Below are 18,227 nucleotides of genomic sequence, written 5' to 3'. Positions count from 1 at the left end.
ATTTAAAAATAATAGATGATTTCCAAGATTTAATCTTAGCAACAATAATTATTATCTTCATCGTATTAATAAACAATATGCAATGAACTTATAGTTTATTTTATATAAGAAACACTATGTTTATAATGCGCCCATAATAAAGCCTAAGTGGCAGATTGTAACTAGCTATTATTGACGAGAAAAAAAGTAATTTCAGTAGTAGTTTAAATTAGAACTAAAAATGACTTATAACCTAAAATGTGTTCAAAAATTGTTGTGAAAATATTATAGATGTAGCACTTCTTATCTTTTATCCTCTTACTAGTACATACTATGAATCATTTTCTAATAAAGAAATCACGTAGACCACAAGATTCACTCTCTCTTTTTCTACCCAAAATGCATCTTCTTGCTGACCCACCTAAAAATATATCCTAGAAACGTCACTAGACTTGGTGTGTTTACTTTACTGTGAAAATGGGAAATTCTGAAGTAGTCTCGAGTAGTGCTCTAAGCTCTCACAAAGGGGGTGGGCTCCATAATGGGACCTACGTGTGAGGCCCATCCCCTTTGTGAGAGCCCTGCTACTTTGGGAATACCTAAGTTTTTTTCGTGAAAAGGTTGAAAATTTATAATGTAGTGGTAACTGACTCACCCCTTTCATGTGCCACGTGATTCCCTCTATATAAAAGAGGAAGCAACTACTAGTATATATAGTTTTGGGTAAATTGTGTATTTGATCCCTATGTATTTGGAAATTGCTAACATAGTAAACGACCACAATAAAAAAAATCAGTTTTGATTAATGTAACAATAAACTAATTTTTTATTTTGGTTGTTTGCCATGTCAGCAATTTTCATCCAAGAGCTAACAACATAGACTAAATTAACACAATTGAATATGGTTAGGAACCAAAGTGAAATATGGTGTAAGGAATAAGAACCAAATACGTAGTTTACCCTATAATTTTTAATAAACGCAAATTAAAACAATTCTTTTTTGGTAAAAAGAAAATGCATAGGGGGAAGGGGCAAACTCTTACACCCAAGACAACTAGAAGAAGATAGACACCAACACATTCAATAGTGAGGAGATACTTAAATTCAAGACTGGAGTCTTGTTGACCCAAATCCCTTACCACTAGGCCACCTACTGCGTTGGCCATATGATAGGCCAAAAACGAATCGACTCCTTGTGACTAATTAATTAATTAATTAGTCAAGTTTGTTAATTAATCAAATTAACATTCAAAGTATGTGGTAACATAAACAAATCACCAATTAAACTAAATATGTAGTGGAAATTAAATTGACACGGTGATTTGTTTATGAATGGGGAAAACTTACACGGCAAAAACCCCACGGGGTGATTTTAAGGTCACCACTCCTGAGAATTTACTATTATCAAAACAAGCAGTTATAAGTAAAGGAATCCCAGTACCTTATACCAACCTACAATTGAACCCTTACCCCAATATCCAATTGGACTTGTTTTGTAATGACAATCTCTCCTTGTAATGCACAGCTCTCAATACGTGACTAACCAATTGCGCGGATCCCAGTACGCGACTTCAATCACCAACTAGAGAAAGTTGTTGGCTGCAAAGTTCTTCAGATCATGAAGTTTCTTGGTCACAAAACCCTATGGTGTATAAACACAGCAACTTCTTCAAGAACTAGGGCAAAACTAGGTTTCCGATCACACTTCTTCACTCTTGTGAAATTTGCTCTTGTGCTATTGTGTGTCACCTTTTACAGCCCTTAAAATAATCCTTGTATATGTTTAGGGTTGTGAAAAAAGAAAACCCAAACATATATTCACCGATTGAATGAAAAATAGTTCGGAAAAGCTAAGTTTCATAAACCTCAACAGATACCTATCTGTTGAGCTATTGTAGAGCCACGAGCTGGAACAGCTCTTCAAGTCTCGATAGATGCTAGCTGTCGAACTTTAATTAACAACACTTTTCACACTTGAATCTTGGACAGACTTGCATGGCTTTAACACTTGAACTCGAAACCTTATTTCTTAAAGCATTAAACACATCTTAGATCTACCCAATTATAAGTAAAGTGCATTTGTCAAAGGATTAGCCAATTACATAAAATAGTGTATGTTCCTAACACTTTAATCACATATGTCCTAACAATCTCCCCCTTTGACAATCCGTGACAAAACCACAACAAACAAATGAGATATAAGAGAAGTCATAAATCACTCAACTCATATTCACTTTTTAAATACAATAAAATCTATCCTAACACAAACTCTTGAAAAACTTTGTAAGAAGAGAGTTTATGGCAAGTAGACTTTGACAACCTGTATTTCTGAAACACTTTAAACAAAACTCATCAAGGCATCTTAATGTGAAACAGAAATAATAGATTGCATACATAATATAAGAAACATGTATATAAAGAAAGAAAAGAAATAACACATGGAGAGATAGGTGAAAAGAAAAACATACATCACTATATAAGGAATTTAAGAACAATGTATGTCAATAATGGTCACAAGACCAATATACAAGATGTGATGTATCTCAAATAGAAAGAAAAGAAAAAAATACATCAAAGCCTCACTACATTCCTTAATGTGCACTCTCCCCCTATCAAAAATCTCCTATACTAACTCTCCCCCTAACTATGACTACCCTTATAATCAAAACTACTCCCCATTTTTGTCACGAGTGATAAGGGGTAAGAGTATCTACTCATTAGTAGTGGAAGAGCTACCATCTCCATCCTCATCATCATCATCGTCGTCGGAGTTATCATCGTCCTTGAATGCCTCAGGTGCTACGGGAGGAGGAGAGGGAGACTCGACAAAGCCACCAAGGCGAGCCTGCCATCTAGCACTACGGCCGACACAGGTGTTCACCTAATACAACTCAGTAGAGAGTGTATCGAGGCGAGCATCCATGCGCTAAAGCTGTGCCATGATCGCCTCCAGAGTCACACCTCCCGCTGAAGTAGAGGGAGTGGAAGTGGATGGAGTAGAAGGAGTGGGAAGAGTTGCCAACCTGGACCGCCTCAAATGAAACTGCACCTCGCTCCGTTTAACAGTAGCGGCATCAATGGCATACATGATGTGGAAATGGTCGGACACGGGAAAGGGAACAGAAAAATGGCGTAAGATCCTCGTGATAGCAGAAGGGAAGATGAGCTTATCACGGGACGCTAAATCCCTATAAACCTCTATAATAGAAAGAATGAAATAAGAGGAAAAATCTATAATGAGATGCTCTAACAAAGAAAGCAAAAATCGAGCACGAGGCTCGATAATAGAGTTATAATGAGAAAGGGGATGAAAAACAAAAATCATAACCATGTTCAAAAACCAAGGGCCTTTAGTAAGGGCCATACAAGGAGTGAACTGACGATCACCCCAATCGGATGGACGCTCACAAAAAGCGGAAATGAGCTCGTCTTTGGACATAGTCCTCAGACACTCACAACCGAGGTAGTCAAGATGCTCTACCCTCGGGACATGGAGCACATAGGATACAATATCCGGTGTGACAACTATGCGTGTACCTCGAATGCGAGTAACAAAAAGAGGTACTAAATAGTCAAATCCATGCATGTTGGAGTAAAACTCCTGGATCAGCACGGATGGACATGTGACTAGGACGTCACACAGTGACTCCTAACCCCGACTGTGAATGACAGTGGGTAGGTCAGTGTCGGAGAAGTCCGACAAAATGACTTGGCGTTTCGAATGAACGCCTCGTCTAGAAAAGTTCTCCGAGAAGTCCTTTCAGGCATCCTCATCATAGAACCAAACAGAAAAAGGAGTAGGATCAGACGAAGTGGATGCCCCAGAACGAAGAGGGTTCCAGGACGAAGTGGATTTATGTTTTGGTGCCATGACGCACTAACGTAAACTAGAGAGTGAGGGGGGAAGAAAGAAACACTCAGAAAAGTCCCAAAAAAGTTCAAATATATAAAAATATATAGAATGTAAAGGACGTATGCATGAACATGTGACATGCAAAGAAAATTGCATCATAGACTCAGCCTAATCCAATCCTACTAGCACACAATCAGATAACATATATAACATACACCTAAATGCATGAAAATATAGTTATAATGCTCATGAGATGCAATGTATAAAGTTTTTAAGATCAAATCTTCAAAACCCATCCCAAAATTTTTGCAAAAACCTCTTTGATTTTGAAAAACCCCAAAATTTTTAAAATTCCCAAAAACTTAGGTTAAAAATCATGAAATGCATGAATATGAGGGATTTAGACACTTAACAAGGGAAGAATAACTTGATCTAGGCCGAAAACACCTTGAGGAAGAGGTTTGGAGTGAGGGAGAGAGGTTTGGGAGGTGAAAAGACATAGACAGATTGAGAGAGATCGAGGATAATGAAGACCAGATCGCGTTGACCCTTTATATAGGGGTTCAGTAATTCTTGACAAATAACAGGTGTCGAGAGGTATCAAGCTTTAAAAAGCTTCAACAGATTCAGCTATCAAGAAGGTGTCCATAGGTGTCCACAGCAAAACAAGCTTGATGGATCGAGGAGCTATTGAGGAGCTATCGAGGGGACAGAAACTTTTTCAATTAATCCACCTAGCTATCGAGAGGTGTCAAAATTGCGATAAAAAACAACTGAAGAGCTCGATAGATAAGCTAGGTATTGAGAGGTGTCAAGGAGTTGTCGAGATTGTTTTAAAAATAGTTTTTCAATGAAGAGAAAAACACAGACATGAATGCAATCAAACATGCAACTCAACCAAGGATCCAAACAACATTTTGACTTCTCAAAACATCTCTCATCAAAAAAATGATAAGCATTTTGATCCCAAAACACACACACACACACACACACTAAACAAGTCTAACCAATTTTATATTTCAAAAACAAGTTAAGACAGTTTAGTGGGCATACATTAACACGTGTAAACCTTGTGACGACTAAATCACATTGTACCTGCACATGTATCAAAATTAGCAAAGAGTATTGCGTGTTGTGTGTGAAAACATAGCAAGATTGCATAAGTGTCTACATGTTATGATGATTTGAGATATGAGAAAATCACTTTAACTCACACACAATCATAACTGTTTAATGGGAACTATCACCTTTGAGGTACATCCTATAACTCCTACATCTCCTAGAAGACACGCTTGCAATCATATTTAAAGCATTTTTATTCTTTTTACTTTTTATTTTCTTTGCATATTGTGAGAGTGTCTTTTTCGGGATACTCAGGCCCAAGGATCCCGAGCCTGAGTGAAAAAGAAAAAGGGGATTTGGTGGACTGGGCCTTGACTCACCGCAGCTAAATGGCTGTTTAAGAATCAAGTGAATGCAGAGAATGTTCCTGACATCATACAAAAGGATGACAAACAAGGATATCGAGGAGTGCCAGAATTAACAACGCAAGTTCAGAAGGAAAAATTAAGCAGGATTAGCAAGACAATAAAAAGAAGTAAATACTGTGGGGATCCTGGGGACAATATTTCATTAAAGCATTATCTATTTGATTACAGCAAGCTTACTAGGACGTGATACAAGGTCCAATCAAGCTCAAAAATTGCAGCCTTAAATGGCTATTTCAGCCTTCAAAACTTGCGAAGTTTGATTCTTGTTGGATCCGAGTATGTGCCATAGTTGCTTTTACAGGATATCGGGAAGCAGTATTTGTCTTTCCCTTTAGTATTTTCTTTCTGCCTAAACTTTCTGATGATTTTTCTAGTGAATCTCTTCTTTCTATTGTTCCTTTCTTTTTTTCTCGCTGCTTTTCTTCACAACCCATCCTCTCCTTTTATAGTGGAGTTTTCTGGGCGTCTTGGGGAACCGTTGGTTCCCCTGTTTTGGTCTTTCGTGAACAGAGTATGTTCTGTCCTCATCATCTCGGTAAGTCCCCTTTTCCGTTTTCTCTCATTCTTTCCTTTTCTTGGTTCTGATTCCTTCGAAAGTTTTCTGGTTGGCCATCCTCTTTGGGGTGTGCTGAGGTATGCCCTTCTCGGCATCCTTACTTCTGGTGTCTTTTACTTCTCCGTTTCTTTCCTATTTGGGCGGAATCCTGTTCTGCTCTTTTGAAATCATTTTGTTAACATTCTTCTTCCTTGTTTTGGTTCCCTGACGCCTTTTCTGTCTTTGCCATGAAGGGTCGCTTGCGTCCTTTTGTTTTTTTCTTGTTTTTCTTTCTATCGATCTGTCCTGGTCTTCTTTTTTCTTCGCGCTCATTGATGGTGCCCGAGGATCCTTGCGCCTTATACTTTGCTGTGATGTTCTTTCTTTTTCTTTTTTGGTTGCTTTTCCTTTTCTGGGCTTCGGGATCCTCAGGGCCTTTTGTATAATACCTTTGGACTTGGTCTTTTTTTTCTTCTGGGCTTAACTCACTCTTTCTTGGGCTTAGCTTATTCTTTCTTGGGCTTATTTTTTGCTGTGATTTTTTAGACCTCAACACATATTTTTCATTTTAAGCAAATCATATATGAGCATATAAGAGATAGAAAAGAAATACTCAATGATGTTAATCTTTTGACATTGCACTTTTGCTATGCTGAAGCATACAAATGTCATTTCATGATTGACGGGCAACAGTGGTGAAATGGTTATTTATGCCTTTCTCTTAGGATTTTTTAGTCATTCCCGTCAAAAAGAGTGATACGAGTGTTAAGTACAAAAGATTACTTAATTTTACTCATCATAAACACGTGCCACAAAGTTCACATGCTTAGTTGTGCATAGAGACGCTCATCTAAGCTATAAAAGATACAAAATTTAGAAAACTATGTTTCAATGGTCATCCAAGGTACACAAGTATCAATGTACACAAAACACACATAGTTTTTGTATTTTTTAATTTTTCAATTTTTTTTTTTTTTTTATATGAAAAACAAAATAAATCAAAACTGAAAAGAAACAACCAAAAACACATTTAATAAAAACAAAGCAAAACATAAAATTAGACTGACTCAAAATAATGAAGCAAAACACACAAGTAATGCAAACAAGAACAAGAAGAAGAGAGAGAGAAAAGTGATAGAATCACTTGAAACCCTTTTCCTTCCACACCTTGGAAGTACCTTTCCATTTAGCGAACCCTTGATCCGATGGTGAGGGGGAAGAATTGAAACCGTTCAAGTTCAAAAGGAACATGAGGGTTTTAAGAAGATCTCCAAGGGGAGCAAAAGAGGATGGAAGTTGATTCTGATCTCCCGACACGATCATGATATTGCTCTTTTGAGTGGCTAACCACTTGTAGCAATTTGGTCGAGTATGTCCAGCTGCTCCATTGCGATGACAGAAATGCTGCTTTTCTGTTTTGGCTTTTAAGAGTTTTCCTTCTTAGCCCTAAGATTTTTAGCTTCTTTCTTATCCTGCTTAAGGGGTGCTCCTAAGATAGATATACCCTTATCTATGTTCTCACTAACTAAGTCATTTTTAACAACATTGTTATCAGTTTCAATATTATTAGCAGGAGAAACAAAAACAATAGTACTAGTAGAAGCAATACTAGGAAAAGAGAAATCATACCCTAAACATGTTCGATCAGAAGCAGACTTCTGAAGACTGAGCATCTCATCGAGCTTTGCACTTGAAGTCCTCTCCAATTGAGCTCTGACTTGAAATAGCTCGGCTTCAAGTTTCTTGGTCTTCTCAGCCAAGAAATTATTCTCAACCCTTGGTGCTCCAATAGTCTGATTGGCTTCATCAAACTTTGTGGAAAGCTCTTCTCGTTCTAGCTCTACATCACTAAGCTTCTTGGTGGTCAACCTATACATCTTCTTATGCTTTTTTGAGACCTTGTATAGCTTTGCATAGGCTATGTGGATGTCATCTTGTTCATCCATCTTCTCAAACTTGGACTCCACCAATTTCTCTTCTTCATCCACATCTTCAACAATCCCCTCAGTAATTCCATCATCCTCATTGTCGGAATCATCCTCAGACTTTATGTCACTCAAAGTAGCAGCATTTGCCTTGCTCTTCCCAATGGTCTTGAGATATGTGGGGCACTCTTGTTTCATGTAACCAAAGCCTTGACACCTGAAGCACTTTGGTCCTGAGGGAACAGTGTACTGACTGCCATCCTTAGCATCCTTCTTCCCTTTGTCTTGACTTTTGAACTAAGAGGAACTAGATTTCTTACGGTCCTTGTTGAAGCCCTTCCCATTTGCATTCTTCATGAATTTCTTGAATTGCCTGGTGATGTAGGACTTCATCTTAGAATTTTCATCGTCTGAAGACTTATCCGTGTCATTGCTCTTGGCCTTCAATGCCATGCTCTTGCTCTTGATTGATTTCCCGATCCTTGTCAAACCTAACTCATAGATCTGCAGATTTCCAACCAGCTCAGTCAAAGGAATTTTGTCGATGCCCTTCGATTCCTCAATAATAGTGATTTTGGCATGGAATCTCTCGGGTAGAGATTTGAGCACCTTTCTCACAATCTTGGGTTCAAGAATGGTCTCCCCAAGATTGAAAGCTGAGTTCACTATGTCCTTGAGCTTGGCATAAAATTCATCGAACGACTCATCCTCCTCTATCTTGATCTCTTCAAAGCTGGTAGTGAGCCTCTAAAGTTTTGAATCTTTGACAACCTTAGTTCTCTCATAGGTTGTCTAGAGGATGGTCCATGCTTCCTTTGTAGTTTCAGTAGAGGATATCTTCTTGAATTCGTGACTGTACTAAATAGAGCATTCAATGCCCTGCTGTTGAAGTTTGCTGCCTTGATCTTAGCATCATCCTAGTCAGCCGGCACTTCTGTAGACTTGGTCCAACCTATCTCCACAGCTTGCCACACTTTTTCATTTAATAACTGCAAGAAAGTTCTCATGTGTACTTTCCAGTATGCATGGTTAGTGCCATCAAGCAAAGAAGGTATAATAAGTGACTGTCCTCTATCCATGACAACAGGGGTCAATGGATCACACATCAAATATTAAAACCTAATCAAAATGTGCCTGCTTTGATACCACTTGATAGGCCAAAAACAAATCAACCCCTTTTGATAAATTAATTGATTAATTAGTCAAGTTTTTTAATTAATCAAATTAACATGCAAACTACGTGGTAGCACAAACAAATCACCAATTAAACTAAACATGCAGCGGAAATTAAATTGACATGGTAATTTGTTTACGAATGGGTAAAACCTACACGGCAAAAACCCCACCGGGTGATTTTAAAGTCACCACTCCCAAGAATCCACTATTATCAAAACAAACAATTACAAGTAAAGGAATCTCAGTACCGTATACCAACCTACAGTTGAACCCTTACCCCAATACCCAATTGGACTTGTTCTGTAATGACAATCTCTCCTTGTAATGCATGACTCCCAATACGTGACTAACCAATTGCGCGGATCCCAGTACGCGACTTCAATCACCAACTAGAGAAGGTTGTTGGCTGCAAAGTATTTCAGATCATGAATTCTCGTGGTCACAAAACCCTATGGTGTACAAACACAGCAACTTCTACAAGAACTAGGGCAAAACTAGGTTTCCGGTCACACTTCTTCACTCTTGTGAAATTTGCTCTTGTGCTATTGTGTGTCACCTTTTACAACCCTTAAAATAATTCTTATATATGTTTAGGGTTGTGAGAAAAGAAAGCCCAAACATATATTCACGGATTGGATGAAAAATAGTTCGGAAAAGCTGAGTTTTATAAACCTCGACAGATACCTATTTGTCGAGCTGCTGTCGAGCCACGGGCTGGAACAGCTCTTCAAGTCTCGATAGATGCTAGCTGTCGAGCTTTAATGAACAACACTTGAATCTTGGACAAACTTGCATGACTTTAACACTTGAACTTGAAACCTTGTTTCTTGAAGCATTAAACAAATCCTAGATCTACCCAATTATAAGTAAAGTGTGTTTTGTCAAAAGATTAGCCAATTACATAAAATAGTGATATATGTTCCTAACACTTCAATCACATATGTCCTAACACCATAGCATAACATTTGTAATCTAGCATGTATTTCCACTTCCTCTATGTCTAACTTACCAAAATAAAAACCTCCTCTATATCTCTGTTTTGTGCTGAATGATTGTAAAGCTTTCTTATAAGTAAAAAATTTTATTTATTTATTTTTGCTGTCAATAGTAAAAGAAATATTTATATGGAACATATCTAAATTGGCATTACTAAACTGTAGAGTGATTCTTTTAGGGTTGCCTGTCAGTTTATGTAAGTTATACTGCAGGGTGATTGTTTTTACGAGATTTTATTTTATATATGCATGATTTTACCTTAGTTTTATAGCCTCGAAGAAATTATTATACCTTTTAGCTTTATAACATTGTATTTCAAATAAATAAATAAAACATTGTATTTCTTTTTAGATGGAAAAGAAAAAATTGAGGCAAACAGACTTACATGTGGGAAAAAACATGGTTCACACTTCACAGCTCTTTTAGCTTTAGGAATCTCTTACCAAATACGGTTCTTTTATTTTATTTTATTTTATTTTTTTATGAAGTTATTAACTTATTATTTATGTTTAAATTTTTAAATTTCTTTTTATTTATTATTGTACTTTTACTTGTTAGAATGAGATTTCATCTCAACACATTTTTTGAGAAGAATTGCTCTTTGGAGAGCATACTACGATGCAAGTTGTGAGATATATCTTACAAATGGAATTCTTATTCATGAGTCAACACACGTACACATACACACAAATGGTATTAAAGCACCTTTATATAAAGAAAACTCATCCTTTAAACACACCAATAGTAGTTCAGTTAGTTGATGTAAGTGACCAATATTTTTGTCCTTAAGAAGATGATAAAGAAACTCTTAGTTCTAATTCTAAATTACAATATTTTAATAAAATCAGTGGGTTGATGTATCTTGTGAATTGCACATGATCTGACATTACCTTCTTGATCAACTTACTAGCAATGTATTGTTAAGTATCAATGGTAAGATTTTCAAATATTAACTCAATAAAAATTATTAGGTGGTGTAATATGCTTGAAGTTACATTCATTGAGTGTGTGAGAATATTTATAGTGTTGAAAAAATTTGGTATCAAAAAGTTTCTATTGAGATTACGAATTTCCATGTATTTTAATTTTATTTCAACTATAATTTCATCAAATCGTTGAGGTTCAAGTTCAAAAGAAAGACTTCAAGTGCTATAGAAGGAATCTTAATTAAGTGAGATACAATGTATCAAGAGAAATTTCGAGCAAGACAATCAGATTTGAAAATTAGTTACACAAAACAATTCATCTAAAATTCACCCGAAACTTGGTTGAGTTAGTTTGCCTAGGAATTTCAATTTTTATTTTCCCAATTATTTTTTTAGCCAACCAACCCTTATTTGTGACTTGTATAAGAGCGAAAATTATTGTAATCTCCATATATGCCTTCATCCTCTCCAAATTGACTTGCAATTGAGATGAGATTCCATCCAAACACCTTGATAATTCATGAGTGCATTTGATTGTTGCTAGAAACCATAGAGGCAAACATCAAATCTTCAAGTAGCCTTGAAATATCTAAGAGATTGGAATTTGATGTGGCAATTGACTTGCATAACCTAGATGTCAAGAGCAGGGAGCTCGAATACAAATATCTTACTCATTCGGTAGATCTTGTTAGTAGTATTGTATCACAACTATTTTCATAGTGGATTCAATTTTAGAACATGGTCCAATGGAGTTTTTCCTATGCAGGTTTTATTTTCGTCAATATATTGGTTGTTAGTGTGCATTTGTTGTGGATGATTGCGGGTTTATGGTTGTGTTCATGTTATCCATTAAATCAGTTAATTAGCAACTTGAACCATAGTTAAAGAATTTGATAAAATTAGTATTAAGTTGTGCTAGGGATCTGCCTAGCCTTTTTCAAAGTGTAAGCACACACAAATGCATATATTTAAATATGAGGGTTTTTACTATTTCACATATCTTTTTTCACATACACTTTTATGTGTTGAAATGTAAACATTTTCATATCAATTATGGATATATGTGTGTAAAATAGTAGAAGTAAACGAACATGTTTCCTAAACATAAACAATATTTTTTAAGGACTGTTCTGAACCGAATGACTTATATTTATTCAAGCAATCATACGTGCTGATCAGACGCTGTCTATATCTACAACTAGTACGTATACACGTAAGACATAATATACTAAGAAACATTACAATAATGCAGAAAGCCACTTACTTCTTCAACAACAACAACAACAAAAAAAAAAAAAAAAAACAGCCACTTATTTCACTAATTAACGCCCAATTGAATTGTGCTGGTATGTTCAGTGCTTAGCCTGAGGAAGAAAATTAGATTAAAGAGTGGTTAGCAAAAAACACACTTGCAGAAAGTGAAAGTAGAAAAGCTTTAACAAAATCAAATTCATAATTCCAAGACTAAATGGTTAGTACCAAAAAGAGGGAACTGTATAATTCAACGATCACTTTGGGATCCGTCTTTGTTGGCTTGTAAGCATCAATCTTGTTCACCTCCTGCAAAAGGGTTAACAAGAACAATTACCATTCAAGAACCAAGAACTCTGATACATTAGGAACTCATGCCTCTTCAGAGCCATGTTTAAAAGTTAAGAGAATATAAAAATATATAAATGGGAGACATAATTAGCTAGTAACTAAATGGGAGACATAATTAATTTACAAGTTGTAAATCGTAGACTACTAGAACGCGCAATTGCCACTAAACATCATGCGTTTTAATTTACCTCGATCCACTTAGCAAGTTTAGGCCTTCCTGCAGTGATCTCATAATTCCAAACTCCTGAAAGGAAGGCTTGGAATTTTTCAACAAACGGGATGTAAGTTATGTCCACCTGAAGATCACATAGTTTCACTCATAAATTAAAGGAGGATTTGTAGAAAATATCGTTTAATAATCATATTACTGTAGAGCATAGCAGGTAAAATATATTTTGAATCTTTAATATGTTTAAAGAGAATGTACCAAAGGTCAATATATACACAATGAAAGATAAAAATCATAGTTGAGAATTCAACTTACCAAACTGAACTCATGGCCAAGGAAGAAAGGCCCATCATTAAATTTATGAAGAGCATTCTCTAGGTGGTCAAAAGCAGGACCTGATGCAAGTTTAAGGTTTTAGAGAGCCTGGCTTCTATACAAAATGGTGTAAAGACTCAAGAGGCATCTAATTTTAATTCTTACCAGCTTCTTTGACTGTATCTCCTTTGAATGACGCGAACACTATCTTGTTGAAGGTATCACTGTAGGTTATCAATTCTTCAGCAAACTCTTTTTTAGCAGGATCCTACAGTCATATCATAACTTTAGTCAAATTCCAAGAGAGGTACAGAGCTTTATGAAGGGCACAATGAATTATGCAAATCTTACGTTGGGGTGAAGAGAAGGGCGCCCTTCAAAGTTGCTGTCTACATATTTAATCAAATCAAGGCTCTCCCCAATGACTTTGCCATTGTGTTCCAATGAGGGCACCTGATAATATTTTTAAAAAAAAAAATTTGATGATCAATCAAGAAATTCAAACAGCTCAAGACATATTCGTTTAAGAATATCACCTTGTTTACATGGTAGACTTTCTCTTTGTACCAGGCAAGCCTGTTCTGAATGTTAATTGGAACTAACTTAGTCTTGTCTTGTAATCCCTGTCACTCAAAATATTCATCAACTTAAATATAAAGTCAAAATAAAAAATAAAAAAACCAGGAAAAGGAAAAGGACAGAAGATCCAAGAAGGGCTAAAGGGTTTGTCTTTCAATTGAAACTAGCATCAGACCCATGTGATGCATGCAAATATATAAATATTATGTAATGAGGTGTAATATATAAAGAGCAACAATTACTTCAAATTTTATCTATTTTTTAAAAATATTTATTTCTACAAGTATTTTTTTTTATCTTTTTATCACTACAAATATATAATTTTTTTTTTTTTTTTAAGATGAACCATATTCTTCTAGCTTCTATTGTAGTGTGTTATATTTGCCTAATATACAGGTAAATTTTATACGTTTCAAATTTATTATTCAAATTTCTCATCTCTTAAGGAATAAGGAGATTATCATAATAATAAAAACTCATCACAAAATTATAATTTTATCTTATCCAAGATTTAAATGAAATCAAAAGAATAAAAGATAGACTTTATAATAATTTATTACTCAAACAATTAATTTGTAAGCATATTCAAATTCATAGTCATGTAAATTGTGTTTTGGTAGAATCTCAAATTCCTATTTTCAAAAAAAACTAAGTATTAACCCAAAGCAAAATTCTTGATATGTTTTGTGCGCCCTAGGGTTTTGTAACCAAGTATTTCTTAATCTTCATCATTTGTGAAGTGAAAAACTTTGCACCCAACAACAATCATTCAAGTTGCTGGAGTTAGTCACGTATGAAGATCCGTATTGAAGGAGTTAGTCACATATTGAAGATTTGTGCAACAAAGGAAATAAGGCTACTACAATATGAAGTTCAATTGGGTATTGAAGTAAAGGTTCAACTGTAAGTTGGTATGCTGGGATAGACCAGGATAGTGGTAAGATTCCTCATACTTTGTAACCGCTTAATTATTGATTAGTGGATTCTTAGGAGTAGTTACGTTAAATTCACCCGGTGGAGTTTTTTCCTTACAAGAGGTTTTCCCCATTTGTCAACAAATTACTGTGTCAATTTAATTTCCACTTTATTTAGTTTATTTGGTGATTTGTTGGTGCCTCCATGATTTGCATGTAATTTGACCTAATTAATCAACTTGGGTAATTGAATTAATTAATTGGGATCAATCTATCTTAACCCAACAAAAAGTTTAAAAAGATAAAATAAGAGGTAAAAAATAAGTGGATAATGTGACTGCTAGTGTGGCTCAACAAAAATATAGCAATAATAAATGCTACGCTTCAGCTTTTGGATATAATATAGATTATAAGCTAAAAAAGCAATATCAAACAATTTAAGTTGAAGTCTAGAAGAAAATTAAGAAATGAAACAAAGAGGATAAAAAGTGATGAAAATAACATTATAGTTTCTAAGTATGGTTGTACACGGTGTGGTGCGGCCGATTTTTGGGGGCTATTTTGCACCACACCTGTTCCCTACATGTCTAACCGCACCTCAACTGTGGAGGGAGGAAACCGGCTTGCACAAGGTGCGGTACACCATGCAGGTTCGGTGTAGTTAGTTTAATTATTCCTCAATTTTCTCAAGAACCAAACACAATAAAGTTAACACCCCAAACCACATCTTAATCATTAAAATACCCCAAATATTCCCAAAATAAATATATTAAAAAAAACGAAACAAAAAATTCACTATCTTTCTGTCAACTATCCCATTTCAAATCACAAAAACTCATATAAAAACAAAAAAAAAAAAATGCAGATACAAATTTGGTAGAAAGCATAGTAGGAATTGAGCATCAAAACCTTCTCTAAAATCTTTGAGAGAGCTACATGGTGGCCTTGGAGCAGGGGCGGAGCTACATGTTAAGGTGGGGGGGCCATGGTCCCCCCAAAATTTTTGAAATTTTTTTTTACTATATAGAAATATTTAATATTTTAATAATTAGCCCTCAAAAATGGGACTTGGCCCCCCCAACTATTTGAGTTGGTCCAATAATGTTCTTAAAAAAAATTTTCAATTTGTCTAGTAGTTATAGAGAATGTATTGTTTCTCAAATTCATTTTTTATGGTAAAATGTGTTCTTGTAATTTTTAAAGTTTTGGATCATTTATATTTTTGAACACTTTATTAATTTAATTGAAATTTTTTTACTCACAACGGTAAACAATTTGGTAACTTATATTAAAAATGAAAATTGTAAGGATTTCACTATGGAAGATGATGAAAGATTAATTTAATTTTATGAAACATTTAGTTTTAAGGATTCATTATGAAAGATACTAATTTTTTGAGTGTGTATAGATACATGTGTTTGTGTATGTGTATAAAAGTTTGTATAGACTAATAAATTAGCAACACAAATCGGCCCCTCCAAACAAAAATTTATGACTCTACCCCTGTCTCAGAGAATAATGGCTTCAAGGGGTGGAGGCAGAGGTAAAGGAAGAGGCAAAGCCAGAGGCGGAGAGGAAGAGGGAGAGGGGAGACAAGTTCTCACGCAAGACTTGAGAGAAAGGAAGGGGAAGAAGCATATGTGAGAGAAAGTGTGAGAACTGAAAATTTTAACCTAAACTTAAAGTCTTAAACAAATTAAAACAACGTTGTTTTAATTTTTTTTTCAAAAAATATCTGATACTAAAAATGACATAGTTTTGGACCTAATATTAATTTTAATATTGGGTTCAAAACGGTGTCGTTTAATATCAAATTTTTAAACTTATAAAGTTACTATACGAATCATTTTAACGTGTATTATTATTAACTTAGACCTAGCTTCTTCTTCCTTCAAGTTTCACGCCTCCACCTGCCTCTCTCTCCAACTGGTACACTAATTCCTCTCTCTCTCTCTCTCTGTATTTTTCTTATACTAAAACACACAAACATATATAAATATATCAGTGCAGTGCGGTTCTCGTCAGTGTGCAAAACTCACCACCGCTTACCGCACCTGCCGGCGTTGGTACTCGGAAAACTCTGCAGACCACCACGCCTAAAACCTGCAATTGAGCCATGAGTCGGGTGGATTGGTGCAGTGGGAAGCGGTTTTGTCAGTATCGAGTGTTGGCTAAACAGGCCTATTCTTGAGGATCCACACACGCTGTAAATGTGGGCATGTATAAGCGATGTACAACCTTCAAAAAAAAAATAGTCCAAGTTCATTTTAGCATACAAGGTATAAAAAAGTCCTAAACAAAGGACGTAAAGACTAAAGACAGCGAATAACGGGAAAAAAAAAAAAAAAAAAAACAAAAACAGAATGCAGGCCCAAAAAATAATAAGAAAAGAAAATATCATTGCTAATTAAACACCTGTACATGTGCTCAGTGTGACATTGGCACATCAGCTGAATTTAGTTAAATTGTAAAATATTGTTTTGAATACACGAGGACTGTGTGCGACAGACATTAAAAAAATATATATATATTTAGGGTCTGAAGACTGAAGAGTGAACCTTGTGGTTCCATCGCATCCAAAGGTGTGGGAAGATGCTCATTCATGGTCCTGCACAACACATAACAATGTTAGTAAACAATCTTATTCATACCACAAAATTCAGAGAACCCCAAATGAAAAACAACTAGAAAAGGACAGTTGAAAAAATGGAGAATTCTTGGTGATTTCAAATTCCAAGACACTTATTACACAGCTGCCATTGATGATGTATATTTTGTTGTTCAGAGAGTTCCGTGGAGGTTTCAGTTTTATAGTACGTCTTTCTTATCTGATGCTGCATGTTATCTATGTTCACCGAGCTACCCTTTCTATAGGACTTCACTGATAGGAGTATAGGACTTTTCTAACTGTGATTCAGTGAATTCGTGAGCAGTGACGAACACGAAAAGAGAAATAATCATCTCGATGCGGGAATTGAGGGCAGGTTAAGGTTATGGACAACATGCTGTTAATCCCACCGCTCGAACTCTTTCCTCCCTAAACCCTCTAAGCACTTTGTGTATGGGAATGTATCAATTCAGCTACAATGTCTTTAACATTTAAACTAACTTGTAACTCATGCATATGCATGAATATACTTAAAATATATACATTAAAATGCATAGTATAATTTTTACTTATATAATTTAAATATTGTTAATAGTCATTCTTATAATTTTTTTTTTTTTTTTAACTCTTTAAAAAGTCTTATAAGAATATTATTAGGTAGAAAATGTAAATTGCCTATATTTAAAAAAAAAATTATGTTCATTAATTCTAAACTTTTTAGTTTTTGTATGGTACTTTACTTTCAAGAAATCAAGTATTGGGTTAATTTTTTTTTTAATTTTTTTTCTTTTGTAAATTTTATATTATTAAGTGGATTATAAATATTTAAGATAGTAATTAGTATTTAAATAGTGGATAATGGAGTGATTTATCTTTATCCTTTTTTTTTTCTTTTTATATGTTGCTTTACTTTCAAGAAATCAAGTACTAGGTAATTTTTTTTTTCACTTTTTTTTTTCTTTTTCAAATTTTATATTATTAAGTGGATTATAAATATTTAAGATAGTAATTAGTATTTAGAGTAAGGACTGTGAAGTGATTTATCTTTTTCTTTTTCTTTTTATATGGTACTTTACTTTTAAGAAATCAAGTACTGGGTAAATTTTTTTTCTTTTGTAATTTTTTTTCATTTATTCATTTCTAGCAACTATATTTTTCAA

The 18,227-nt window shown here is 34.9% G+C and overlaps 1 protein-coding gene across 1 annotated transcript; it reads right to left on the bottom strand.

The window, feature by feature from the left end:
- Positions 1–12,167: 12,167 nt before the first annotated feature.
- On the bottom strand, positions 12,168–16,577 carry LOC126690785 (glutathione S-transferase L3-like). Its single transcript, XM_050385913.1, has 8 exons — positions 16,509–16,577; positions 13,503–13,589; positions 13,318–13,419; positions 13,132–13,234; positions 12,967–13,046; positions 12,671–12,778; positions 12,360–12,440; positions 12,168–12,244 (listed from the first exon to the last, which is right to left on the bottom strand). Exons 1-8 carry the CDS (start codon positions 16,575–16,577, stop codon positions 12,233–12,235), a joined length of 642 nt encoding a protein of 213 aa, XP_050241870.1. The 3' UTR covers positions 12,168–12,232.
- Positions 16,578–18,227: the final 1,650 nt, after the last annotated feature.

This window comes from Quercus robur, chromosome 7 (genome assembly GCF_932294415.1).
Source record: "Quercus robur chromosome 7, dhQueRobu3.1, whole genome shotgun sequence".
In the NCBI taxonomy this organism is placed as follows: Eukaryota; Viridiplantae; Streptophyta; class Magnoliopsida; order Fagales; family Fagaceae; genus Quercus; species Quercus robur.
Note: the sequence above shows the minus strand (reverse complement) of the source record. Positions and strands in the feature narration are given on the sequence as shown.

Excerpts from the sequence above, each read along its gene's own strand:
- LOC126690785 (XM_050385913.1), bottom strand. The coding sequence starts at position 16,577 with ATGGCTCAATTGCAGGTTTTAGGCGTGGTGGTCTGCAGAGTTTTCCGA. Across the intron at positions 13,047-13,131 it reads AGATACAGTCAAAGAAGCTG|GTCCTGCTTTTGACCACCTA; the intron begins GTAAGAATTAAA and ends AACTTGCATCAG. Across the intron at positions 12,779-12,966 it reads TTGGCCATGAGTTCAGTTTG|GTGGACATAACTTACATCCC; the intron begins GTAAGTTGAATT and ends TGTGATCTTCAG.